The sequence below is a fragment of the Puccinia triticina genome, chromosome 10A, assembly GCF_026914185.1.
Source record: "Puccinia triticina chromosome 10A, complete sequence".
Taxonomy (NCBI): domain Eukaryota; kingdom Fungi; phylum Basidiomycota; class Pucciniomycetes; order Pucciniales; family Pucciniaceae; genus Puccinia; species Puccinia triticina.
In genome coordinates, this window is record NC_070567.1 from 2297114 (window position 1) to 2323685 (window position 26572).

The window sequence follows — 26572 nt, forward strand, 5'->3', positions numbered from 1 at the left end:
ATAGACAATATGACGCCCGTGTAGAGCTACAATCTCTCAAGTATACTTCGGCTGAAGACTACATAAATTGCTTCAAAAGATTGTCTATGAAACTCCCCGCCAGCACTATGACTGACGATGATAAGAGGTTCCTCTTTACCTACAACCTTCCAGGACATCTTCGCGTCAAGGTGCTCGGTGACAAATGCGAAACTCTGGACGACCAATGCCAGTCCTTACGAGAACACGAGAGGTTGGCCAAGAGTAACTATTACCGAGGATCCTCCACTGGATATACAGCTAACAGGAACTTTACTCCTCATCATAATTGCCGACCATCCAACAACAGTTTCTCGTTCCCTCGTCGCTCTTCTGTGGCTCCAGTAACCCCGATGGACCTGGATGTAGTAGATGTAAGCAAAGCACGCTGCTACAACTGTAATAAAATAGGACACTTATCCAAAGATTGTCCATCTCCTCGAAAAATGAAGTTTAATAACTCGAAATCATCAGACCGCAACCGCCCAAAGCCGTCACTCAACCTAATTGATCTGGACCCGATTGCCGAAGCTAAGACCTCTAATTCCGATAGTCTCTTCTTCTTAGAACCGGCTACTCCAGCCAGTCGGCCCTCCGATTCTTGGACAAGGATCAACGAAGACCTCCAAAAGATTGCTGATAACATGTCCAAGAAGTTCGACGAAAGCATAGCAAATATGAATCGCCTGCTATGGAACGATGTGGAGCGAGAAATGGAATCGCATGCCACCTGTCGAAGGATCGAGGAATTGTCCAACCTGAACCCCAGAGCTCTTAACTTCATCCCTGGCGCGCGCCACCACGGCATCATGAGGGAATTAGAACTCAATTATATGGTGGACCCAGCACCTCTTCCCTTGACAGAAGCCAATAAAAGGAAGCATACAGATTCCGTGGAGCTGACCCGCAAACGACTTAGACCAGCAGTCGTTGAGCCCACTGACTGGCTCCTCACTAATAGCAACACCGAGACTTACGACTTTGAATTAGACTCAGATTCAGACTTGTCATCGATAATATGGATGGGGGATAGCCCACCAGAGCTCAAACTAAACGCGTTGTCTAGCCACGAGCTATCACTCCCGCGTTACGAACTCGGTATAGGCAATATCGTTTGTGACACCATCATCGACTCGGGGGCGGGATCCATTTATCTCAATATTAACATCGCCCGAGAACTGCACAAACGTAAGCAGATCGACGTGGTACGAGTCCCTTCTCGAAATGTCAAATTGGCGACCGGCCAAATCGAACCGGTCTCGCTTAAAGCCAAGTTCATATTAAAAATCGACAATCACAAGATGCCGATCGAAGCGTTCTTAATCAACTTACCAGAGATGGATCTAATCTTGGGATTGTCATGGTTAATCCAGACCCGGGCTGTACCAGATTATGACGATATGTCATACAGCTTCATAGATCAACAAAACAAAGCTATCTACGTTCGTCCATACAACACCAACTTCCCAAAGGCCTCCATCAACAGTATATTGCCTATCATACCTTGCCCTGCGCCGACACCATCACGCAACTTCGACAATGAATATCTTGAAATCGCGCATCGAACCGCACCAAATTCCTTCCGCGAAGTTGTAGGGATGCCTAAAGAACGGGAATTCGACCATGACATCGACACCGGCACGGCATCCGCAGTCAAGGCGCATGGCAGACCTTACTCACCTCCAGAACACCTGCTGATCAAACAGTTCGTCAAAGATGGCTTAAAGGATGGAATCATTCGTCCAAGTAAGTCGCCATGGTCTGCACCCATCATTCTAGTCAAGAAGCCAGACGGCTCATCCCAAGCGTGCGTAGACTATAGGAAGCTGAACGCACTGACCGTGAAAAATTCCTTTCTGTTACCCCGGATAGACAATGCCTATCAATTCTTACAAGGTATGAAGATCTTCAGTTCTATTGACTTGAAATCAGGCTTCTGGCAGATAAAGTTGACCGAACGATCAATCCCGAAAACAGCCTTTGCGACCCGGAACGGATCATACGAGTTCCTGGTCATGCCTTTTGGCCTATGCAACGCTCCGGCCACGTTCCAACACATGATGAACGTAGTGTTACAGGAATGTCTGGGTAAGTACGCCCTGGTTTATATGGACAATGTTATTGTCTTCTCTAAATCAGCCGAGGAGCATAAAGCTCACATAAAACGCATTTTCAAATTACTAAAAGAGCACGACTTAGTCGTGTCGGAAAAGAAATGCGAATGGGGCAAAGACGAGCTACTCTTCTTAGGCCATGTGGTTAACGGTGCCGGGATTAACGTGGACAATCGAAAAATTCAAAAAATTAAAGACTGGCCGACCCCTACTAATGTAACTCAAGTAAGAGGGTTTCTTAATCTTGCTACATATTACAAAAGGTTTATCAAAAAATTTTTGAAGGTCGCGACTCCGTTGTACAAATTAACCGAGGGATCCCCCAAAAAGGGGGCTGATATTTCGTGGGGGGAGGATCAGGCCATTGCCTTCAAAGGCCTGAAACACCACCTCGCCCAAACGGTTATCTTACATCACCCTAAACCCTTCCAACCCTTCGTACTTGATACCAACGCCTCCGGGATGAACATCGGGGCCGTTCTCCAACAAGACCCAAACGCCGACCCAATCACCCCCGAATTCAGCCTCGAAGATTACGCAAAGAAGGTCCGAAATCACACCCTTAAGCCCATCGCATACGAATCCAGAAAACTGTCAAAGACCAAACAGAACTACTCGGCACAGGAGCGTGAACTCCTCGCGATCGTCCACGCCCTTAAACATTTCCGCGGATACGTCGAGGGTTCCCCCATACTTGTACGTACCGATCACGAGTCCCTCAAATACTTCAAAACCCAAAAGGAAGTCAATCGCCGTCTAGCTCGGTTCGTTGACGAGCTAGAGTTCTTCAATACCTTCATTGTCTACCGCCCTGGCCCAGAACAGATGGCCGCCGACGCCCTTTCTAGGAAACCCAACTGTGCCTCCGACCCCGATCCTCCAGAGGTCGCCGAGCCATTGTTTTCCATAGAGCCGACAGTCTCTCACGCTTTCGAAAGACTCCGTCACCTCAAAGAAACACACCCTGAAGAACTCCAACAGAAAGGGTTCATGTTCAAAAACAATGAACTCTACCGAACCAGCAAAGATAGTCCGGATCGTATCATCATCGACGACCTTAAGCAAGCAGCCAAACTGGCTCATGAGACACATGTCTGACTCGGTCATTGCAACCCCCGAGACACACTCTTCCAGCTCCGATCCGAGTGTCACTTTCCATTCATGGCCGACATCGTCGAGGATGTCGTCAAAAACTGTACGGAATGCCAATTCTGTAGCCCCAAATCAACCCGCAACAAAATGCCACTACAGGTAATTGAGCGCAAGGCCCCCTTTGTTACCTGGGGAATGGATTTTGTAGGGCCATTACCAATGACTCCCCGAGGAAACCAATACCTCGTAACTGCCATCGACTATGGCACCGGTTGGGCCTACGCTGTCCCCTTACAAGCCCGATCCGGCCTCGCCGCGGTCAAACTCATCAAGACCATCATCGAAAATCATGGCTTCCCACACTCCATCACCACAGACAATGGAAGCGAATTCAACGGTAAAGTGTACCAAAACTTTCTTGCCGGACACCAAATCCGACACAACCGGATCTCGCCTTATCACCCCCAGTCCAATGGACTTGTCAAACGGTTCCACGGAACACTGGTGAACGCTCTCCGTAAGTTCTGTATCCCTGATAAACAGTCCGAGTGGGATCTATACTTAAGTCTTGCTCTTTTTGGATATCGAACTTCTAAATCCGCTGGCCTCGAACGTTCGCCCTTCTACATGTGCTATGGAGTAGAACCAACGGTAGCAGTGACCTATCAGCAAGACCGCCAAGAATCTCACTCCCGCCGATCGGATGACTTCGCTGAAGAACGAGCCGCTCAAATCGAAAAAATCAATCACAAGGCAGCTGTCCGGTCAACCAAAAGCGAAGCTCGTTACCACGAGCGTGACCTCCGCCCAGGAGAACTGGTCTTGCGACAATTTGAAAATAGACCCAGTAAGTTACACCCCAAATGGGACGGACCGTATTATATTCATTCGGCTAACCCTAATGGCAGCTTTAGACTGCGATCTCCGAACGGCTTTATTCACAAATCTACGACCAACGGTGATCGTCTTAAACGGTATCACGGGAACAGCGGAAAGTTATTTATTAACGGCAACGTCGCTAAGGCGACTGGAGACCTCTCCGGACAAAACGAAGCCCAAAGACAATCCCGTGGCCAATTGCCACTCCCTATCGCCTAAGTCAAACACGGAGGCTTGAAACTCAGAGGGGATGATGTGAAGTCTCCCACTCCCGGTTATGGAAACCCCTATGTTCGCCGCCTAAGGTCATAACCTTAGGCCTCTCCTTCTCGTATATTCTTCGGACTGCTCTCAGTCCTGGTGCCTCATCATAATCGCTTCTAACCATTATTCATATATGCCGCTCTTGGCCCCCCACAGATATATCTAGCCTTTCGCGGCACTCTTGTAGATGCTCCGTACTTTGTTTCTCTTATCCTTGTATATTAGCTGATCTCACCAAGCCGGACTTCTCCAAGTCCGGCCCCATATATGTATAACTTATTGTTGTGACGAGCCCATCAGATGGACTCGTCCCTCCCTCTTTGTCTCATCTCTCTCTGATTCACTTTGAGCACTACTCTATCCCTCCGGTCTATAAATAGACCTCCTCATCCCTGCAATGAATCCTCAACTTAGTTCGCTCGTATCTTTCTCGCACTTGAAACCGTCGAGTAATCACAAGGGGTGCATTTCATCTGTCATAGGCTCTAGAATGTAATTTTCAAATTCTTTGAAAAATTTGAATGCTTTTTGCATTTCCTTGGGATAGTCCATCCCTTCATCAGATTCTTGCTCTTTTTTATAGGGTATGATTGTAATAATCATCTCCACATAAACAAAAAAAACTGGCCTAATGTAGTGAAGGCAAAACAAATCACTACCCCCCTCTAAGTCTTTCAAGTTAATATTTGCTTTTTCTTTCCAATATTGATACCATATTTCTACTTCATCTTTCATGAAAACATCCATCTGAATTGGAAGTTCAAGTGATGATACTCCTATGTTTATTCTCCTCAGTATCATGCAAGCTTCTTGAAATTGATCTCCTTGTAGCACTGATTCTCCTTTCATAGGTCTTGGGAGTGAATCAAGGGTTTTTTTAAGATTAAACAATTGTACTTTTTGCTTTTCAGAGGTCCCATCCTTTAAAATATCCTTGTCAAATTTCAATCTTTCCCAATTAGTTCTTGGATTTTCTGGCCCGCTAATTTTGAAACTTATTTTTTCATGTTGGTAAGAAGTCTTTGAATGACAAGCAACTCCCCATGATTCAGTGGCCTCAACTTTAGGGTATTTTGGACCGTTAATTTTGTTTACTGATTTGAAGGCCATAAGTCTTTGTACAGGTTCTGGAGACAGTTGGCTTTGGTCTGTAGAACCATCATTTCCCAACAGCTTATTTCTTGGGTTGAAATGAAATTGGGGATGGTTTATTGCAACAGCATTTTTATGATCAATTGGAGAGCTTGCATGGACTCGCCCAAGCTGAGATATTAAATCTTTGGTTGATAAACTTAATTTTGAATTTTCCTGATGGTTACTTAATTTGGAGAGCACTTTCTCAGCAGAATTTTTGGAATTAAGAGCTGCAAGGTTTTCAAACTCAATGTTTTCCTTTTTTGGTGGAGGCAAAAAGCTATCCAAGGGCTCAAAAAAATTCCTACTAAAGTTGATATCATATTTTGATTCATCATCTGTGCTTGGTGCCATACTGGCTTCTCCATTTTTCTGGTTTCCAGGCTCTTGCTTAATGAATTTGGTCTTCTTTCTCATGTTTGGGCCTAGGGAAACACTGGCTTTCATATGTCTCTTGTTTTCAATCTTTTGCTTATTGAATTCAGCCTTTTTTCTTATTTCAACATTGCTGGACAGCTGGATTTGTGAATTTGATAGTGAGAAATCAATGAAATCACCTTTGGTGTGATGTCTTGCTGAATCTCTTATTATGCTTTCAGGGAAATTTAATGGTATTGCTTCAGTTATTTTGTGATATTTTCCATTTCTATTTGATTCAGAAGAAGCAGTTAGGAACTTGTCTGGGGATTTGATGTATATATTTCCATTGTTGAGGATGATTGTTTGAATTAAATGCCAAGCCCAATTCAAGTCGGGCTTCTGGAAGCTGTTGTGCAGGATATTGGAGCTCGTCAGTGGCACTGGTAACGGTGATCACCAAGCACCCAAGAAGCAGTCCCACACCCAACATCATGTTTGCTGAGATGAATCCGGGAATCACGGCACGATGGATTGCCCCTTTTTCCTCCGTATAAAAAAAAAGTAGTTGGGTTGCTGAGTCAGTCTTATTACAATAAGAGCAATAAAAATTGAGATCAATGTTATGTGTAATGGACAAATCTTTGGACAAAGTTCACTGACAGTTATGTACTCCGCTCGGGGAAACACTCCGAATCTCTAAGCCCTGCTTACTTGTGAATTGATGCAACACATTTGAGATGTGAAACTGGCAACCTACCTGCCCGGAGCCATCCTACTCTGTATTACAGTGAATGAACCTACCAGATATAGGTTTTGGCGCTTGTCATCGGTTACGGTCCGCGGTCATACGTCAGTGGTCTGGACTGCGCGCCTGGGTTCTGATAATCATTGGTGAAACGGGCGGGGAAACTAATGGAATGACATGATATATTTCCTTAAACTACGTATACAAAACATTTTCTTGCAAGACACACCAACTGGATCCGCAAAGAAAGGATCACTTTACAAAGCTCCATGACTTCTGAAGTAATAATGTTTTACCTTCTGTGTGGTGTAGGAAAACTGAAGTTCACATAACAAATTGATAAGATCACGTATGGGAAAAATGTGCATGTTTTGTTTTCATAATGAGCTAGAAATCCAAAGCTTGAGACTGCTTGAGAGCTACGTCGATGTGATCTGATTATCCACGTTTCCTTTTGAATTTGCGGTAGGCGTGGCGGATTGACTGAGCCACATGCCTTGAAAGAGAAAACATTGTACATACATCATGCATTACGTAATAAAAAACGTATCAGCTTATCGATCATCTTTTTAATGACTATTAGAGATCTACGAAAATCACAGACGCACCTCTGTAAGTTCCATTTTCGATGTTCATTAGCTCTTTGTGATTCCCTTGTTCGACCACTTTCCCATCATTCAGTACAATGATCAAATCGGCATCTGCGATGGTTTTTAATCTATGGGAAAACCAAACCAGCCTCCAAATCAGTCAAAACAGTTTGATCTTGAACCGTATCAGTGTCTGGCTTTATATTTGAAGGTTTACCTGTGTGCAATAAAGACACTGGTGCGGTGTTTATTGAGTAAGTTTTCTCCGATATTCCGAATCAGTTCTTGTTCGGTATAAACATCCAGAGCGGAAGTCTGTATCATGAGCGCAATGAGAATGAGATGAGTCGTAGATTCTATGCAGATATTTACAAGCTTCTGAGTGCAAAATGAGAAAAGGAGGATACATACGGCTTCATCAAAGAAGAGGATCGAGGGATCTTTGAGCATCGAGCGTGCGATCGCTAACCTCTGGCGTTCCCCACCACTAATCATGAGACCCCTTTCCCCGACCAGAGAGTTCCAACCAGAGGGCCATTTCTCGATCGATCGGTCGAGCTTAGCTAGTCGGGCGACTTTTTGGACTTCTTCATCGGACGCTCCAAGCCTGCCATATCGGATGTTGTGCATTACATCTGAGTTGAAAAGACTCGAGTCCTGTGGCACGATCCCAATGTGAGACCGAAGACTAGCCAAGGTGACATCCCGAATATCTTGCGAGTCAATCAAGATCCGTCCCTGGTCAATATCGTAAAACCTGAAACATAGCTTGAATAACGTCGATTTTCCACATCCAGATGGCCCTACCAAGGCTACTTTTTTCCCCGCCGGAATCACAAATGAAAGATCTTTGAAAATCGTGCCTGATGACGAGTACTGGAATGATACGTTTTCGAACCGTATCTCTCCTCCTTTCGTAATCTGAAGAGGTTTGGCATCTGGTTTGTCCTAGGTTTCCAAAAACAAGGAGAAACAGAAAAGTTGAGTAAGTATGCTGTAATACATCGGACAGTAATTTCTAAAACTTATTGACTTTGATGATGAGGGAAGTTTGCTGTAAATTGAACAGGGTCTGCATGTCGATTAAACTCTGTCTAAGGTCCCGATAAACCGATCCTAGAGGATCCAGAAAACGAATGGATAATTTAACTGTTGAAACGAGGTGGTGATGATTTCAAGCTGAAGTGATTGAACCTAGGAAATTAAGCGGCAAGCTAAGTTGAAATACCAGTTGGTTGATCAATACCAGGTCTCCAACGGTCATCAGACCATTCAGAACACCCTGAGCGGCCATGTACATCATCGCCGTCAATGAGGCCGAAAAAATAACACTCTGGCCAATGTTCAGGTACGCTAGACTCTTGTAAATTCCTATTGTCGCTTTTTCGTATCTTTGTAGAGCTCGATCATACTGCTCGATCTCATATGCCTCATTGTTGAAATGCTTGACGGTTTCATAGTTGGATAATGAGTCGGTCAGTACGCTGGCTGCCCGATTGTCGGCTTCGTTGGCTCGTTTTCGGAATTGAAGCCTTCAAGCACAGCACGAGAGCAATCAGTCGTCTTCCGGGTTCAAAGAGAAAAGAAACCCGTTCTGACCTCCATGCAGTCGTTCGGATAGTGAACCAGCTGTAAGCCAGCATCGTAGCGAAAGCAATTCCAGCGTAGTTGGCCCCAAAGTTATAGGTCTAGAAAGATATGATATTGAGTACATTGAAGACCCTGCAATCCTGAGCAGAAATCGGGCCAACTCACGAGAACACCACATACAATGCTAATTTCTAAAGCTGTCGGTACGACATGAAAGACGATTGACGAAAGCATAAAGGAAACCCCCCTAGAACGAAAAGTTAATTTTGGGGGCCATGAGACTCTAACCGCTTTGAGTGGGATTGACGAACTTGGTCCCTCGATCGATGGCTCTTGTTAGACCGCCCGTTTGGTTTCGTAAGTGAAACCCAACATCCACGTTAAGCAGATGAATGAATACACTTCGAGCTACCCTTCTGATTGCCGACTGAGCTACATTTGTGAAGATCGCACTCCTTAATTCGGAGAATACCGCTGCGGATATTCTTGCAAGTCCATCTACGATAGAGACAAAGAGCAGCAAAGATAACGATTTCGATTAAGTGCTGATCTGGAGAGTAATGGATGATATGCACATACATCCGGCTATCATGGTACCTACCACTGTCCAAGCACCTTGAACCGTATTGGGGTCGAAAGGAATCGAGAGAGAGTCGATAATGTGTTTAAACATGAAGGGTACTTGTACATTTAGAATCTGAATCAGCGGATATGAAAACTTGGTCAATATGTCATGCTTTGGTTTAGAAAACATACACGATATACCTTGCCGCCAGCTAGAAGAAGGAGTGCCGTTACCACTCTGATCTTGGTCGTACGATCATCTTTCGGCCATATGTTCGGTAATAGATGCCTGATAATTTTCCAATCTTCTTTGTGGGTTGGTGTGGATGGATTGGGGTTGGCAGTTCTAGCGGGGCTGCGATTAGTTGAAGTAGAAGCTGGCGGTGCATAAAGGTGTGACAGGATTTTTTTTTTCTCTTCATTAACTCGACCTAATGTTCAGGAGAAATACGAAGCATTTGCTTGCCTATGTCGCCTTTATCCGAGAAGTTTCTGCGAGAACATAACAACCCTAACGGCGTCGCTTGATAGATTATTTTAGTTATAGGATTGAACGACTGAACCACAAAATATAAAATTCACATAAATTCGACATCACGTCAAAAGAAGCAACAAGACGCACGTGATAAGCTTTACTTTGTTCGAAGCCGCTAATCCCGCTTGGATAGGCCGAGGTTTTGTATGTGCTAGAACCTGGATGAGTGAGAAAACTGGTAGAGGAGCACTTGGTTGGAATGCCACACTGGCACCTTGCTCGAGCCTGAGGAAGATGGCGAATCGTTGGTGGGTGAAAGTTCCGAAGCATCCTGGGGTGTTATTCGTTTTCCGTCCACACAAATATGTATTACGATATCTCGACTGATTTGATTCTTATTCGTTCGACTGGCCGTTCATCCCGCTGTTTATTCTGGTGTTCAAAGCGTCAAAGGTACATACATGTATAAGTAACCGACATGTTATCATCGAGGTGGAAATGCATACAGACAAACAATCGACTGACCTAATATCCACTCCGAGGGATCGGGTAAGTCCTTGTCTGCGGTTGCGACCAGAGGGTTGGAAACATTATAATTCTTGGGTGCGGTTCAACACTATGACGGGTTGCTGTGAAATGTAGGAGTCCGACAACACAACTTCATTTCCAGGTCAAAAGTCATCGACCGGGTCGGAGAATGAGCCCAAGTCACTCAGCTGCTCGCTTTCATCAAAGAATTTCAACTTATGCAGTCAAATCTGGTCGATCTGACCAAAAAAAGCAAGACAAAGCCATATGTGCACAGAAGAAATCGGCCGGCTTGAAGAGGCCCAGATTTATTTATAACCGCGATGCATGCCAAAAACCGGTGCATGCATGATCATGCCACACAACCCAGCAAAATCCAACCAGATCCCTTGCATTCTCATTCTCAATAACTATGGGGGTTTGATGATTGAATTGAAGTGCCATACCTAAGGTGGTATGGCCAACATTTCATGAAATTTTCAAGTAAGACTGATTGTTCCGCCACCACTGAAAGAGAACAGCCCATAGAAAAAAAAATCAAATGTTGCTGCCAAGCACCTTAAAAATGGCTCTTGAATTGCAATGCCAACCCCTCTGGACCCCTCTGACACATCTCCAATTGTATGCTTGCTAGTGCCAATAAATTGGCATGTAGAAATGTCCAGTGCATCAAGGAGCTCCCAGTGCCACAAATGGGTGTGGCTCCTGGCCATTTGTGCGATAAAGATCAGCAAGACCTTCTCCCCAACAATTCTCACAAAAGGGTGTGAAGGTCAAGCAATGGTCAAATTTGCAATGTGCAAGCAGTGAGCCAACTAAATAGCAGTTGAAAGGTGCTCAAAAGTTAAGCCTGAGGCCTCAGCCACCTCATCAGGAAGTTGAAAAAAAGGTTCTATGTAGATGCGAGTGGAATTGAGATGTTACTGTCCGGCAACCCCCCAAGCTTTCTTTTTTTTTTTGGAAATTCAAGAAGGTATTGTGATTTTGACAAATGGAATGATGTATATACAAGATGTTGAGCATTACAAATTGAGCGGCCGGCACGAGTTATGGAAGGAACGGTATGGTACATGCACAATTTCTACATATGACTTGGTAAACAGAAAGAGTGGAGTTGCAGTCCCAGTAGCTTTTTATAGCTCTTGACTGAAAGGACAGCAATGGCTGAGGGTATATTAGCACTCAGCTGAGCCTATTAGCAATTGGACAAGCAACGGTAGAAATTAGTGGGAAATTCACAGCAACTGAGGCTGTGGGGGAGAGACACACAAGAATTTGGGAAAAAGGAAGCTACAGCTACTATGTAAAAGCTTAACAGATGTACAACTCATCAAGAGGTGATTGAAAGATTTGTTTTTACTGGTTCATGTTTTGCATGCCCTGATTCATGTTTTGCATGCCCTGATTCATGTTTTGCATGTCCTGATTCATGTTTTGGTTGTTCTGAGTCTGATTCTGGTTCATGTTCATGTTCATGTTCGGATCCGTGTTTCCGCTGCTTCCGTTCTGATTTGAGGGGTCCGTAGACTGGACCTGCGGGTTAGCATTGGCTGTCGTGGTACTTGCAGTGCTGGCGGAGTTGGTGGTGGCAGTGCTGCCCTCCGGCTTGTGCATCTGTCCGTCGCCCTTCCCCCCGGTGCCTGCACCGTTGGCCTTTTGGGTTCCGTATGATGTTTCGTAGAAGAACTGGCGTAGGAAGAGAACATCAGATCACGCCAACTTTGATGCTAACAAGCAACTTACAGCCCAATTCCAGAAATCGGCCTTTGAACCGTCTTTGACAACTTTTCCCATTCCATCAGAAAGGGCCATGCAATCCTTGAAGAGGCTGTCCTGAGCAGAGCCTTGTTGTACGCCGCATAAGTTGTGGAGGCCGTCGCACATGGCTACAAAGAAGGAAAGATGAATCATTGGAGAGACTTAGCGAGTGAAAGTAGGGGGAACATACCATGGCTAATGATTTTCATGTCTAAAGGAGAAAGCAGATATGTTAGTTCTCGCGAAAAGGTGTATGTTGTGCAGTTCAATGAATATACTGACTCAGTGCAGCGCCGTGACCCCAGAAAGATTGGAAAGGTTGGTAAGCCAAATCGCCTGCTTCGCGACCCTTAAAAGCCGAACCAAATTCAATTCTGAAATCTGGAGAAGCAAGGAACCACAATGTCAATACACAGCTTGCAAGCGAGATATGAATCAGAATACGACTTGTTGAGATGAAAGTCAACATACCTGTGCATTTTTTGTTTTCGAGGATGGATAGATCGATCCTGTTAGGTATGATTTTAACTAGATCTTTCTGAAATTGTTCATCATTTGCTGTGGCTCCGGTATTGGTTGGTGGGGTACCGGCGTCTTTGTTCGAGCCACCGGATGAAGAGTTTTCAGTCGGTTTAGTGTCGGTTGAGGCCGTTGTGATGTTTCCGTTACCATCTGCGCTTGCAGTTGACGGAGGGTCACTTTTGTCCTTGGTGGTGTCCGTGCTTTGCTGCTGGTTTGCTTGATCTCCAGCTTTTGAGCCACTCAAACTACGCTTTCCGTCGCCCTTCCCACCGGTGCCTGGACCGGTGGCTTTTTCGGTTGCGTAAGTAGTTGTGTAGTGAAACTGGTACAGGCAGAGAATATCAGATCATGCTAACTTTGATGTTGACGGGGACTTACGACAGAGTTCCATAAATCGGCCTTTGAGCCGTCCTTGACGACTTTACCCAGCCCGTCAGAAAGTGTCTTACAATCCTTGAAAAGGCTCTCCTCAGCGGAGCTTTGTTGCACGCCGCATATGTTGTGGAGGCTGTCACACATGACTACAAAGAATGAGTCAGTGGGCAAACATAGCAATTGAAAGTAGTCGGAACATACATTGGGTAATGATTGCCATGTCTAGAGGAGAAAGTGGGCGTGTTAGTTTGCTAGAATGTGGGTGGTGTGCAGTGCAATAAATATACTGACTCAATGCAGGGGGGTGAGGAAAAATAGGTTGGAGAGGTTCGTAAGCCAAATCTGTTGCTTGGCGACCCTTAAACCCGGAACCAAATTCGATTCTGAAATCTGAAAGAACAGAACAGATCGAAATGTCAATGCATAGCTCGCAATGAAAACATGAATCAGTTTACGACTACTTTAGATGAAAGGCGACATACCCTTGCATTCTTCTTTCTTAAGACTGCTTAAATCGATCTTTTGGGCAAGAACTTTATCCAGAGCAGCTTGAAGGTCCGGAGAACTTGCTATGATTTTGGCGGTGGTTGGTGGGGTGCCGGTCGAGCCCGAGTTTTCGGTTGGTTTAGCTTCGGTCGAATTTGTAGTGCTTCCATTACTATCTATCAAAGGGTCGGTTTTGCCATTCTGCTGCGAACTTTCGGTAGATTCAGTCTTCAAGTCGTCGTCGTCGTCGCCACCCTCACAACCGGAAGACGCGGTTTTGCCATTAGAGTCTGTGCTTTGCTGCTGCTGATCTCCGGTTTTCGAGCCGCCAATTGATGTGGGGTCGGTAGATGTAGTTGTGATGTCGTTGGGCTTGGCATCATTTGTTCCACTGCCAACTGTGGTTTGGTCTCCACTCGAAGCTACGGTGTTCTGTCCACCTCCTTCTGTCGAGCTGTTCACAGTAGGGCCACCAGTATTCGTTTCGGTTTTGCCATTGGGGTTTACGCTTTGCTCCTGATTTCCGGTGTTCGAGGGGTCAGTTGATGAGGTTGATTGGGTACTGGTGCTACTGAGGTTGGGGTCGGCAGCTGTAGTCTTGATCGCGTCGGGCTTGTTACCACTTCCGGAGTTGTCGTCAGTTTTCTCTGAATTAGTACTCGAGCTGCTCAGATCATCTCCTCCACTGCCGCCTGTAGTTTGGGGACCATCAGATTTTACGGTGTTCTGGTCCTGGCCTGTTTGGGTTGCAGTAGTCGAGGTGCTGACAGTTGTGTCGGTTTTGCCATTGGGGTCTACACTTTGCTCCTGATTTCCGGTGTTTGAAGGGTCAGTTGATGAGGTCGATTGGGTACTGGTGCTACTGAGATTGGGGTCGGCAGCTGTAGTTTTGATCGCGTCGGGCTTGTTACCACTTCCGGAGTTGTCGTCAGTTTTCTCTGAATTAGTACTCGAGCTACTCAGATCATCTCCTCCACTGCTGCCTGTAGTTTGGGGACCATCGGACTTGACGGTGTTCTGGTCCTGGCCTGTTTGGGTTGCAGTAGTTGAGGCGCTGACAGTTGGGTCCTGAGTTTTTGTGTCGGTATTGCCATTGGAGTCTACGCTTTGCTGCTTCTGCTGATCTTCGGTACTCAAGGTGGTAGATTCCTCTTTGTTCTCATCGTCCCCTCCACAAGTTCCGCCATTCTCGTTGTCTGGCTCTGTAGTTTTCACTTCATTAGGGTTCTGGTTTTTCGGATCCTGGCTGTTCTGCAATGTCGAATTTTGATTGCCACCGTCTAAACTGTTCTCCTTTGGTGGGTCTGTACTTCCGGATCCGGAGCCGCCGGTTTTCGTTTGGTCGGTCTGGTCTCCATTGGAGGCTACAGTGTGCTGTTGATCGCCAGGTTTCGAGCTGTCGGTAGTAACATCGTCCGGTTTGGTTTGGTCCGTGCTCTGCTGGGTTGATCCACCAGCTGCGGATCCTGAAGGTGGATTCCCCGGTTTGAAATCCTTGGGTACTTCTACAAAGTCAACACAGTTCGGGTTTTAAGGGTCGTTAATAATTCTGGCTGGGTTATGGTAGATCTGGGTGCAAGAAGAAGGAGAGGTGCTCACTGCCAAAAGGAAAGGTGTTTGCCTGACTGCCAAGCAAAACAGTACCATCGTTAATGTCTTTCTTCGAAGGATCGAAGAAGATTGTGCCGTTGGCTGTTGGGTCCTGCTTTTGAACCAAGCCGTCCAGCTCTTTGTGCTTCGGCGCCTTGTCGCAGTACAGCGAGTACCTTCCGACCTGAAGCGGATAGTAGAGTGGCTTGGTATTTCTCTCGGCCTATTTGCAAACGCGAAATCATGATTGATAAGGTTAGCGTCTTGCCTGCCAGAAGGAAGCGGTCTCTTGCTCACTACACGATAAAGCTTGGCCACTTTGATTAGCTGGTCCCTAACCGACTGATCGGTGATACCATTGGTTTTGTCCTATGGTCCATAAATAGTAAGCAATATGGTACGCAAGTAATGGATTGGAGATATGGATGGAGCTTGCTCACCAAAGCAGCATCAATAACCTTGTCGGCGTAATCTTGTTGGTCACAGGGAGGTTTCAAGGCTAGCAGAGGCGTTATGGAGCCACCGCCTGTTGGGTTAAATGGAAAACAGGAAGAATTTGGCAGCGTGAGTAAGCTGTGGATGGACTTCCTTTCAAAGGTTTGGTATTGTTGATTGACCTAAGTTCCCGCATACTTGCCCAGGGCAGTTCTTAATATTAAACAGGTGGGCTGGGACGGACTCTTGGCTAAAACGTCGACGCTGGAGCCGATGGGCAGGGAATGAAGGATCGCTGAATTGGGGATCACAGAGGTATCAGAACAGATATTCAACACGCGTTCTTACGGGTCAAATTGCAGGAGGAGACTGACTTTGACCAGACTTCTCTGGCTTCCAAAGACTGCAGACAAATTGCAAATAAGAAGAATGCCTTCATGATTGATATCTGGCGAGGGACCGCGGATCACACCAGTATCTGAGACCCGAGGTTCAGAAACCTGCGGATATGGGCGGATATTTCTGGATCTAAAGCGGCGCTCTGGATGCAGAGGCTCAGCGGAAATATAGACACGCGCAAGAAGATGAGAGGAAACTGGCGAGTGGCCTGAATATGAAAAGGAAATGGGGGGAAACCCCCTACAAGCGAGAGGACGCCTTTATAAGGGCACCTCGAACAGAAACAAACAACGGGTGCAGACAAATGACTACAGCGGACAAACCCCTGCGGTTGTAGCGAGAAGAAGAAAATGGGGCGCCTGGCCTACCCCGCGACCGCGGGGCGAATTCCAAAAGGCTGTGGCACCATGATCGCGCGGCCGTATTCTTCAGCCCCCAAGACGCCACATCATCATGGACAGCGATTTGCGCCACCATGGCGTACTCGCGGATGTCATGCCGACGCAATGCGCCGGCGATGTTGGCTTGACATCCGGCTCGGATGGGTCAGACCAACGGTAATCGGACCCCGGCGTTGACCTGCCCCCGCAGTCAAATTCACGGCAGGCAGGTCAAACCAGACCACGTTTTGACCCCGCCGCCGGGCCAACGCATCACATCACGAATTTGGCGGGGGTCAATGAAGTGTCATGGCTGGCCCTGCTGAGCAGGCCGACGCTATTGCCGGGCTGGGCCAACCCGACGGCCCCGTCGGCTTGACTGGGTGTCAGAAACGCGCCCGACACGGCAGACCAGCCGACGAAGGCTTGCCAGCACGGCAAGCGAAAGTCGTCGGGTGGTTGAGCCAGCGTCAGACCGCCGCAGATCACCGTCATCGGTGATCGGTCCGGCTCGGCTCCGAGGTCAGCCTCCGTAAGCCGACTCAAGACCACGGCGAACACAAGAAGAACGCGGGCGATTCCAAACACCCGCATCACCAAGGACACCGGCTCTGGAGCTCAAGGGATAGCCACCTCCCTCCGAGTCCCACAAAAAGTACATGTGGAGTTACATATGTAGTATTAAAAATCTATGATAACGCACCATGTGCAATAGTTTGTGTAATTTATGAATCAGCCCGGCCCGGGTCTATGGACACTGTCGCTGTGGCTTCCTTTTTCTTCTGGGCTTTTGTTCTCTTTTTCTCAACAACCAAATGCCAAACATCAACCCCGTTGTGCATAGCAACAATCTATTCAAGCGGAGTGATTGGTTCAACCACCACGTCCGAGAATTTCCGGCGCCAAGTTACCGACGAGAGCGATGCGAGATTGCTAATGAATCTGTTGTCGTCGCGATGAGTAAGCTCTAAAGCCTTCTTCGAGCCTTCTCTGCGCTCAACAATCACTGTCCTGGTCTTTGTGAGTTGGCAATCGCCATCGTGACAATTGTGCTGGACATTCAATCCAGTCTTGATGCTCTGGAGGCCATTCAAAAAAAATAAATGAGTATTGTATCTGAGAAAATCAAATGCACAATAACAATGAACAACAGATGAGATGACACAGGTCTCTTTAGTGGTTTTAAAAATCTCTCTCATCCTGTAAAAATCATTTTCACCCATTTTTTAAAACACGGTTGTGTGAACAAAGTACCTGCTTAGATGGGAGTGCTTCTGAACTTTCCAGATAGCACATCCAACGTGTTGAGATTTTTAAGGCACTGAAACATTAAATTATCAAAAAAAAAAAATCATTTGAGCAAAGATCAGAGGTTTATGTCATGTAAACCATGGATAATGACAAAATACCAGAATAAAATAACCCTTTTTGAGGACTTGCTTAAGTCTTGTGGCTGTTCTACTTGATCAATTTCTGGTACTAAGTGCTTTCTGATAGAAGGATAACTGGTAGCAGGAAGGGAAATGGCTTGATTATAACCCAAGGATTGCTGTATTAAGGGATTATGTATAAATATATTCTGGAATTGAATGAATTTTTTTAGTTTTTTATCAAAGAACAAACCACCAGACATATGGCCTGTACCATAGGGCATGAAAATTGAAATTTTCCAAATTTATTTGCCTCAAAATTTTGTGGGACCAAAACTGAGCCTGGCCAAAATGTAGGCTGGAGCCCAAATGTGAAGAATTTCAACATTTGAACCCTCCGCTAGTTTTCAATTTTGGTGTACAGGGCAAAAAAAGTTGGAATTTTTCAAAATTGAGGCCCATGGTACAGGCCCATAGTGTTGGAATTTCAGCTTCTTCTCTTTACTTACCCCAAAAATCCCTTATTCTATGTTAATGTTTACTTAATATTGTAGCCTGTTTTTTGATCTGATCTTAGCCTTTATGGCAGCCTCTTGTAGTCTAGAACCCTGAGGAATAGCCTCTAGTACTATTTCTTATTCAAAACATGTCTCCTTATTATTTTATTCATTATACATACATTCTTTATTCATTATCAAAAATCATGTATATATTACTTTATTTTTACAAGCAATAACATCATCAGGTCTCCTCTTTTCCTGAGTTGACCACCTTGTGCCCCCTCCAAGGATCTCAAGACTGTTCTCCCAAAACACCCTCTCTCCCTGTTCTCTTGCCCTCTTTGGTGAGAATTCTAGCACATAGTTTGAAAGAGTGATAACTGCTGAATTTAATGTCTATATCTTGACTGGGAATTTGGCAGTTGGAGTGAATGGAAGTGTTTCAAAGAATACCATTAAAAATTTCAAACTTTTCTCCTGCAAAGAGGCTTGGTAGCCCAAAATGGAGGATGGATTCCTGGAGGTGAAGTAACATATGGAATTTGGCTTTGTTGACCCATTGGATGTAATCTTCAACAATGTGCTTTAAGAACATATCAATGTGCATGCATAAGTCAGATATATATGATTCTATATCTTCACTAGAGAGGGGGCTCGAAGGGGGCACAAGGCTTGGGACGACTCTAGTTCACGGGCTGATATTGCAAAAAGGGAGAAAAGCTAGCCGGGAAAGATGTGGGAGCAGGGATCTGTCAGTACAACTGGGACAAGGGAGGAAGAGAAGGAAAGGAAACAGGAAGAGAAAGTGAAAGGGATCCTCTTATCTAGCTGGGAGAGATGTGGGAGCAGGGACCTCTGCCAGATAGGATGTGGAAGGGAACTCGGGGTGATGTATCCTATGGCTTGTGACATCTCATTGTGAAACCTCGTGGTGCACGGGGGCTTCACAGTCTCCCCCCCTATAAGAAACAAGGGGGGTCTGGGTCAACAACTGTTGATGACAGGCGGAAAAAAATTGGAGATGGTCAAGTACCAGCAATGCACTGCACTACACTAATGTTATTGGACAATAACTGTTAGTTTAGCCATTTTATTGACCCCCAAACTCATGTTATTTGTTATCTGAGATACAAGTATCCATACTAACAATAACAGGAAATAACATCAATAACAACAATGACAGGCCTTTTATTGCTACTAACAGGATAAAATAACAGTTATTGCTGTTATCCATCACTATTTCCTGGGCAAGTTCCTGTATTGTTAGCAATACAAAAAGCAAGATAACAGAAAATGTTGTTATTGTTAGCTGGTTTTGGCTAAAATACACTACACTAACAAATAACATTAGTGTATTGGCCCACAATTGCAAGTACTAGTGAATTGGAGAAAGAGGTAGGCAGAAGGAAAAAAAAGGGGAAGGGGTGTGTAGGGGAATGGGGATTGGGGCTGGCGGGGTTGGCAGCGGAATTTGATATTGGATGGCCGGGCTCAAGGGGTGTCAAGAGGGCCATTTAAGAGTCCGGAGTGCTGTCAAGGGTGGACTGCGTAAGCAGCGTCCAGCATGGAATTGATGCAGGGTGCAGGGAGGGACAGGGACATACCTATCCCCAGTTGGTCCATCAGATAAGAGGTCCTTCAAGAAGAGATCCGCAGCGGAAGGTGATCTGGTCTTCCGGGACAAGTTTGTTGTCACTGAGTGGGCTGAAACCCTCTGTGGTGGTCACAGTTTTGCGGTTGCCAGCCAATGCCGCCAATTCATGTTTGGTACCAATTTGATCGAGGGGTTTGTCATAACCCAGGAGGGAGACCTCCGCCTGGCCGTCAATTTGCGCCACACAAGAGGCTGAAAGCTCATCCAAGTCAGGGGCCTCTTCAGATAAGGCTGCCACTCCAGCCGGGCGACCGGTTGGTTTGCCTACACCGCCTCGATTGGCCGCTTGGCCTCTCTTCCACGCGTTGGGCCCAATGTAGTTGGCTGGTTTGGGCGGGGTGACAAAGGAGGAGGGTACTTCCACCCGGGTTTGATCAATTGGGCCTGGGCATGCCCCGACGGGGCTGCCACAGTGTTTCTTGCAGAAGTGGCATTTCCCAATGCTGTTGAGGTAGGAGTTGATCCGCCATAAGTGGTCCTTGTTGATCTTGCGGCCTCCTCCAGTTCAACTGTGGGTGTTTTGAGCGGGGCCTAATCGAAGTGAGGATTCCTTGATGAGGCTAGTGTAAAAGCCGCTTGTGCGGCTTTCAAACTCGCCGTACTTGAAAACGGCACTCACAAGAGCTTGGTGGTTGCTGATCTTTACCTGAAGGAGGTCAGGCAGGCCAAAGGTAACCGCCTTGGCGAGGTCGAAGTCTCAAAGTTGAGAAGGCTTTGAATTGTCCTAGCGCGGGTACTGAACTCGAGGAATGTTTCAGTGACCACCATCTTGAGTTGGTTGACGCTTTGTTTGGGTTCTGTGCGCCATTTGGTTGGGAGAGCAAATTCGAAGAGGCGGGCCCTGAATTCATTCCAAGTTTTGCCGGAGTACTTTGGTGATTTGTTGGCGTAGAAGGAAAGAAGATTGGTCTCAGCAATAAGTCCACTGGAATTAAGTGTTTGTCGTCTGCATGGGTGACGTCTTTCATGGCTTAGAAAGTCTGGACACCCTGGATCCATTGAAGGAATGGTTCGACTTCTTGAAAAGGGCCCTTGGATGCGGGCCCGTCAGAGACACAGATTTTTGAAGATCAATGCGGCCCAAGGTCAGACGCGGTGTATCATCTTTTACAAAGCCCGGGGTGCCTTGCGACTTGAGTGTGTGGAATCGCGCGGCGCTTGCCTCTTGGTCGGCCTTGGCCTGATTGTGAGCGGCCTTGACGTCCGCGCGGGCTTGCTTCTGGACCGCTGATAGATCCGCGCGAGCTTGTGTGATTGCTTCCTGGGCGACCCGTTGGGCCTTGGAAACTTGGGTCTGGGTTGCAAGGAGTTGTTTGGCCGTGTTTTGTTGGATGACCATGATGGCCTTCATCATCTCGGTCATAGACATTGTGGCAGGGTCATCTTGGGGGGGCGGGTTGGCTGATCCGGACGGGAAGTTCATCGTAGAGGTGACAGAGAGGAGTCTGGCCAGGGGATTAGTCAGTTCAATGGGAGTTTTGGGGGAAGTGAGTGTGGAAGAGTTGGGTACAGCAGTTTGGGCAGCTTCTAAGAGTGCTCATTTTTGGATCTCTCAAGCAATATTTGAATGTCGTGTGCTCATAAACAATATCAAACAATTGATGGGGGCGGGATGCAGGTGGAAGCAAAAGGAGTTCTTTTCTTTTTCTGGTATGTAGAAGAGGGGGAACGGTCAAGGGAAGGAAGGAGGCCAAGGAAGGCGTAAGGGAAGATTGCAGGTAGGCGTTGAAGAAGTGAAAAAAAAAAATTCTTGACACCATGGGAGTTTCCTTGGCACTTGTGTGCAAGTGCCATCTCTGAACTCAGTCATAGATTTGGTTGGATCTCAGTTGGATGCTGGTTGGAAGGAAATTTCATGTCTGCCACAAAGTAAGTTTATAAGAACTGGAATCATACCAAATGTGTTGTGCAATTTCAAATGCATGCCATACCTATGCTGAAAACCAGGCCAATTTAATGGAGGACTTCCTGTTGATCTAGAAAGTCAGATCTGAGCCACCAGATATCAAATTTTGCAGGGAAATCTGGGTCCCAAAGATCCCGGAAGTGATCCAGAGTTCCAGATTCCAGATTTCCCTGCGAAATCTGAAATTCCAGATCTGTTCAAATGTGACAGGAAGTCCTCCAATGATAAGTTTTAATTGATCCTCAAGCTTGACCAAAGCTCCTCATTTACAATTATCATGATTTTTGACCTCTTTGGAAACCCATATCCAGTAGGTTTCTCTGAAACTGTTTTTGTATTTGTTTTCAGGGCACACACCAAAAATCTGCCAGTTCTTTATAAGTTGTTTCTATTACACATGGTTAAAACTTTGGATGGAGTGTAGTGATACTGTGGGAGGTAGAGCTGGTCCCTAGTACCCGTTGGCAGGTACACGGGCGGGTACCCTGGAAGTGTGCAGGTATCCGCCGGGTGCGGGTGTGGGTGTCCAGTCTGGGTCCAAATTCAGGCAGGTACCCGCGCAAAAATTGCCATTCTGCACGGCTCTGCTTGCCCCTAGTGCCCATTGGCGGGTACCCATGGAAGTACGCCGGTAACTGCCAGCGGGTGCCGGGTACGGGTGCGGGTTTCCATTCTTGGTCAAAATTCAGGCAGGTACCAAGCTTAACTAGGCCTCCGGGCGGGAGCGGGAGCAATCAGCGGAGCTGTCCACGCCAGTGGAGGCCTATACCGTATGTAAGTTGGGATTCCTGCATGATGAGTTTTTTGATTTCACGGGAAAACCCTCTTTTTGTACTTCCTCCTCCTGTACCCGCTTCCTTGATCCTATCAACCTAATTTCCTTGGCAGACAATGAAGGCCTGCTTCTTGTCTTTCTTTTGGTGGTATGTATCATGTTGTACTGGTCCTCACTGATTTTATAATGATTTTTGAAAACTTTCTGTTTTCAGCTCCCAAGGACTTGTTTTGATGTGCGCGGGGTGCTCGAACCGCTTGTTTGAGCAAAAAAAAGTTCAAGGTGTGATTTTATAAAAAACATTATAAAATCACAAGGTTATGCAGTTTTTCTGAGTTTGGGTTGGATGAACAGGAAGATGCAACTCTTCCATAAACCCTGCTCAGACATCCTCAAAGTTTTGAGGAAAGTGAGCAATTTGAGGATGAAGTTTCCTCCCACCAAAAGGTGGGAAACTCATCACCCAAGTTTGTCGACTTGAGGCGCAAGTTCCCCCTGCAGGGGGGGGGGTTTGCTTTGCGAACCAACCAGCCAGCCAAATGGCTGGGGCACCCCGCAGCAGGGGACTTGTGTGAAGTTTGGGCAGGTACCCACACCCGCCACTGGTACCCAGGTGCAAAGTGTCAGCTCTAGTGGGAGGTCTGATTTTGCTCTGGTACTACGGTTTGAATTTGGCGCTACGGGCCAACTGTCACAAAACCATGTAACCTGTGCGGGTTTCTGTGACACATTGTGTCACACAAACGTACGCGCGCGCGTTTCTGTGACACATAGACTTTCACCCAGCCATATCATGCCAAGATGAGTGCCCCGCAATCCCAGGGGCAAATTAGTTGAATCCTTCAATAATCAATGTGAAAAAAAACTCAAGAAACTTCTAGCAGTTGACATGCAATATTAAAAAGGCTCCTTTTGTCAGCCTTAGAGTCATCACAGCTGACCTAAAAGCTGCCTGTTCTACCTTTGTTACATATAAATTACTTTATATCTTTTTCATCTTAAGAGATAACCTTGTTTTGACTTCATATTCTGTTTCCTCATGCAATTTTAACCCTAGTTACAGCTTATTAATTCATTGTAACTATACTCCTTCCCTGAGTTATTGAGTTGTGGCGCGCTTGCGCAGTTGTGACGTGTCAGCGCTACCAGGCGCGCCAAACCACATGTACATATGTAAATTACATAAGCAAACTGTGAAAATTTTCGTAGTCAGGATCCCCCTTGCCTGAGGCGGATCTACAGACTTCAGCACACCAGAACCACCACCCAGATAACTCCAGGATCACCACCAAAGAGCCTACTATACTCCCAGTATACCTACCGTCACAGGCGCCTAGGATATTGACAGTAAGTAACCTCTTTCACTGAACCTTGTTTATCTCAGAGGTACAACTCTGTGTCTTGCTTGATCTGCTCTTTCTTCTGGTTTTGCCTCCTTCTTGATCACAGGGCTGTCCCTCCAAATCCACAGGCCTTTGCCTCTATCTTGATCACAGGGCTGTCCCTTATTATCACTTGGCCTTTGCCTCAAATCTAGGTTACAGGGCTGTCCCTCAGGTTTCCCTTTAAGAACCTTGACTATCCAGAAGGAAGCTAAAAAATTGTGGCTGGATTAAACTTATCTAATCCAGATACCCTCCTGAGAGGAAGCTGTAGCACTTCTAGCACAGATTAGCAGCACTCTTCTGAAGAGTAGCATTGCCAGTGGACGTGCATTCCCACTACAATAACCTAGTACTTCTCTTTTTCCTTATCCTTCTTGGTTTCTCTCTCTCTTTCTCTTTTTCTCTTATAGTTGTAGTTTCTTTATCCCAAGAAATCCAACCATTGCCCCCCCATTTCTTGTGTCCTGTGGTCACTATAGAGACCCAGGCTCACACCTTTGCAATATTGCATGTCAACAAAGGAATTGGGTGGAGACGCGCAACAGAACTGGTTTCTACCAGTTCTCAGGCCAAGAGAACATTTTGCTGGAGACTCTCAGTTATATTGAACTGAGAGAACTCCGGCCAAAGGACCAAGTAGAATCAGCCAGAGAACATATATCTACATTTCAAATACAGAACCACTTCTGGCCAAGGAGGAGCAGTCAAACGTCACAGAGGATGTTGATAGGAGCAATGTGAGTGGTAGAAATCATGAATGCTCCTGTTAAAAAAAATACATTCCTGGCCAACAGGCCAGGAGAGCTATCTAAGGGCCTGTACCATGGGCCTCAATTTTGAAAAATTTCAACTTTTTTTTCCCTGTACACAAAAAATAAAAACTAGTGGAGGGTTCAAATGTTGAAATTCTTCACATTTAGGCTCAAGCCGACATTTTGGCCAGGCTCAGTTTTTGTCCCAAGAAATTTGGAAAATTTCAATTTCCATGCCCTATGGTACAGGCCCTAAGAGCTGCAACTAGGGCTGGACCCCGGGGATGGGGTTTGTGAGATTTCAAGCCTGAGTGAACGGTACTCTTCGAACAAAAGTAGAAGAGCACCAGGATCCAAATTGGCTGCGGACAGAGGTAAGCTAAGCAAACCAATTTCTGCAGCCCAAAGCCCGCGCCAAGGGATGAAACACTAATCATCAGATTTGATGTTAGCAGGAACTTCCCACGGCAGCAAGAACACGAACGTGCTTCAACCATCGCTGAAAGACAGAATCTCTGGAAACACCAAAGGTGAGTGACAGAATAGGTCCAGACAAAGAAAAGAAAGCTAAAGAGCTAAAACATCCAATGATTATCTTTGGGCAGACAAAGTCGAACCGATAGAAATCAGGAACGCCAAACTCTCCCTTGATCAAGGTACTGAGAGCGGTAAGCACAAAGAGAAACAGAGATAAAAAGAAACCAGACCGGAACTGATGTTGTACTTGTGAAAACAGACGACGTCGCGGCTTTACTTAGACGATTCTCAAGCTAGACACTCAACGTCTCTCAATCTCATCAACGGAAGGACAAGGAGCAATCTCCTTATCAAAGTTATTTTCATTAAATTAAATTATTACTCAGAATAGAGCGGTCTATAGCCTGCTCCTAGGTAAATCTCATAACAAGATATCATAAACAGAATTGTTTTTCCTTTATCTCTTAATGTTTTCTGACTAGAAATGAACTCCTAGTCTTCTGCATTCTTTCAGATTTACAGTCTCGAGGCTACAAACGACACCTCTTAACGCAAAGACAGGAGCAGGACTAAACAATGGCCAATTCCGACGCTGAATCAAGTGACTCGAGTGTTGATGGCAAATCTTTGATGAAAGTTCCCAAATTTGGCGGTGAAAATTTCGAAATATGGGAAAAGAAAATCAGAATGGTCCTAGCCGAACATGGATTGGAAAACTACATCGATAACCCTCCATTGCCCAATCCAACCAAGAAAATGAAACAAAAGGCGCAAAAGACAGCCAACTTACTCTGCTCAAATCTTACCAATGGCGTCTTCAATACCATTGTGAAGAAGGAAAACTCGAAGGATCCTTATGAGCTATGGGAAATGTTTAAATCAGTCTATGCTTCCGATTTGATCTTAGCAGGATACAAAGTCTGGGCCAAATGGGAAGATACTCAGTTTCATGACGACATGGACGCCTACATCACTGGTATAGAAGAGTGCTTGTCCAAGTTCAACTCACTAGGAATGATTGTACCAGACTTTGTAATTTGTTGTAGTATCGTCAGTCGGATCACCAAGAAGCGTCCATTTCTGATGCAAAGTCTGCTTGGCAACTTGGCCGCCCTCGGCAAACCTAAATTTGTTATCAATCATCTTCGTGAAATTGGTCGGTTTGAAAGAACAAACAAGAGGAAAGCTCAAGAGCCAAGTACAAGCAATCCCGGAACAACTGCGCTGGCTACAAATCTAGCTCCTCCGAACAAGAAAAAACGACCATATAATCCGGTTTACTGCGTTGAAGGAAAGCACAACCCAAAGGCAAAGCACTCGGAGAGCGATTGCTGGATGCTGAAGCGAACCAGTTCCACCAAAGACCAAGAAAAGAGCGCCTCCTATCACACCACAGCAAAGGCGACGGAAAGTGTGCAACCATCGGACAACATCAGACCGTCCTTTAGCTATCTC

At 46.0% G+C, this 26572-nt stretch overlaps 2 protein-coding genes across 2 annotated transcripts; both read right to left on the reverse strand.

Moving 5' to 3' along the window:
• Nucleotides 1-7025: 7025 nt before the first annotated feature.
• PtA15_10A241 (uncharacterized protein) lies at nucleotides 7026-10155 on the reverse strand (the record flags this gene model as incomplete). Its single annotated transcript, XM_053160398.1, has 13 exons — nucleotides 7026-7102; nucleotides 7215-7324; nucleotides 7414-7511; nucleotides 7608-8144; nucleotides 8230-8312; nucleotides 8391-8728; nucleotides 8796-8884; nucleotides 8967-9033; nucleotides 9098-9284; nucleotides 9366-9483; nucleotides 9552-9727; nucleotides 9802-9907; nucleotides 9973-10155. 13 exons carry the CDS (start codon nucleotides 10153-10155, stop codon nucleotides 7026-7028), a joined length of 2169 nt encoding a protein of 722 aa, XP_053024376.1.
• Nucleotides 10156-11709: 1554 nt separating this feature from the next.
• On the reverse strand, nucleotides 11710-15958 carry PtA15_10A242 (uncharacterized protein; the record flags this gene model as incomplete). The annotated part of the gene is made up of 14 exons (XM_053160399.1): nucleotides 11710-12039; nucleotides 12097-12239; nucleotides 12302-12322; nucleotides 12394-12492; nucleotides 12583-12955; nucleotides 13012-13154; nucleotides 13210-13230; nucleotides 13300-13398; nucleotides 13491-14999; nucleotides 15094-15307; nucleotides 15382-15453; nucleotides 15525-15610; nucleotides 15702-15814; nucleotides 15894-15958. The coding sequence occupies 14 exons, from the start codon at nucleotides 15956-15958 to the stop codon at nucleotides 11710-11712; spliced, it is 3288 nt and encodes a 1095-aa protein (XP_053024377.1).
• Between the last annotated feature and the right edge of the window lie 10614 nt (nucleotides 15959-26572).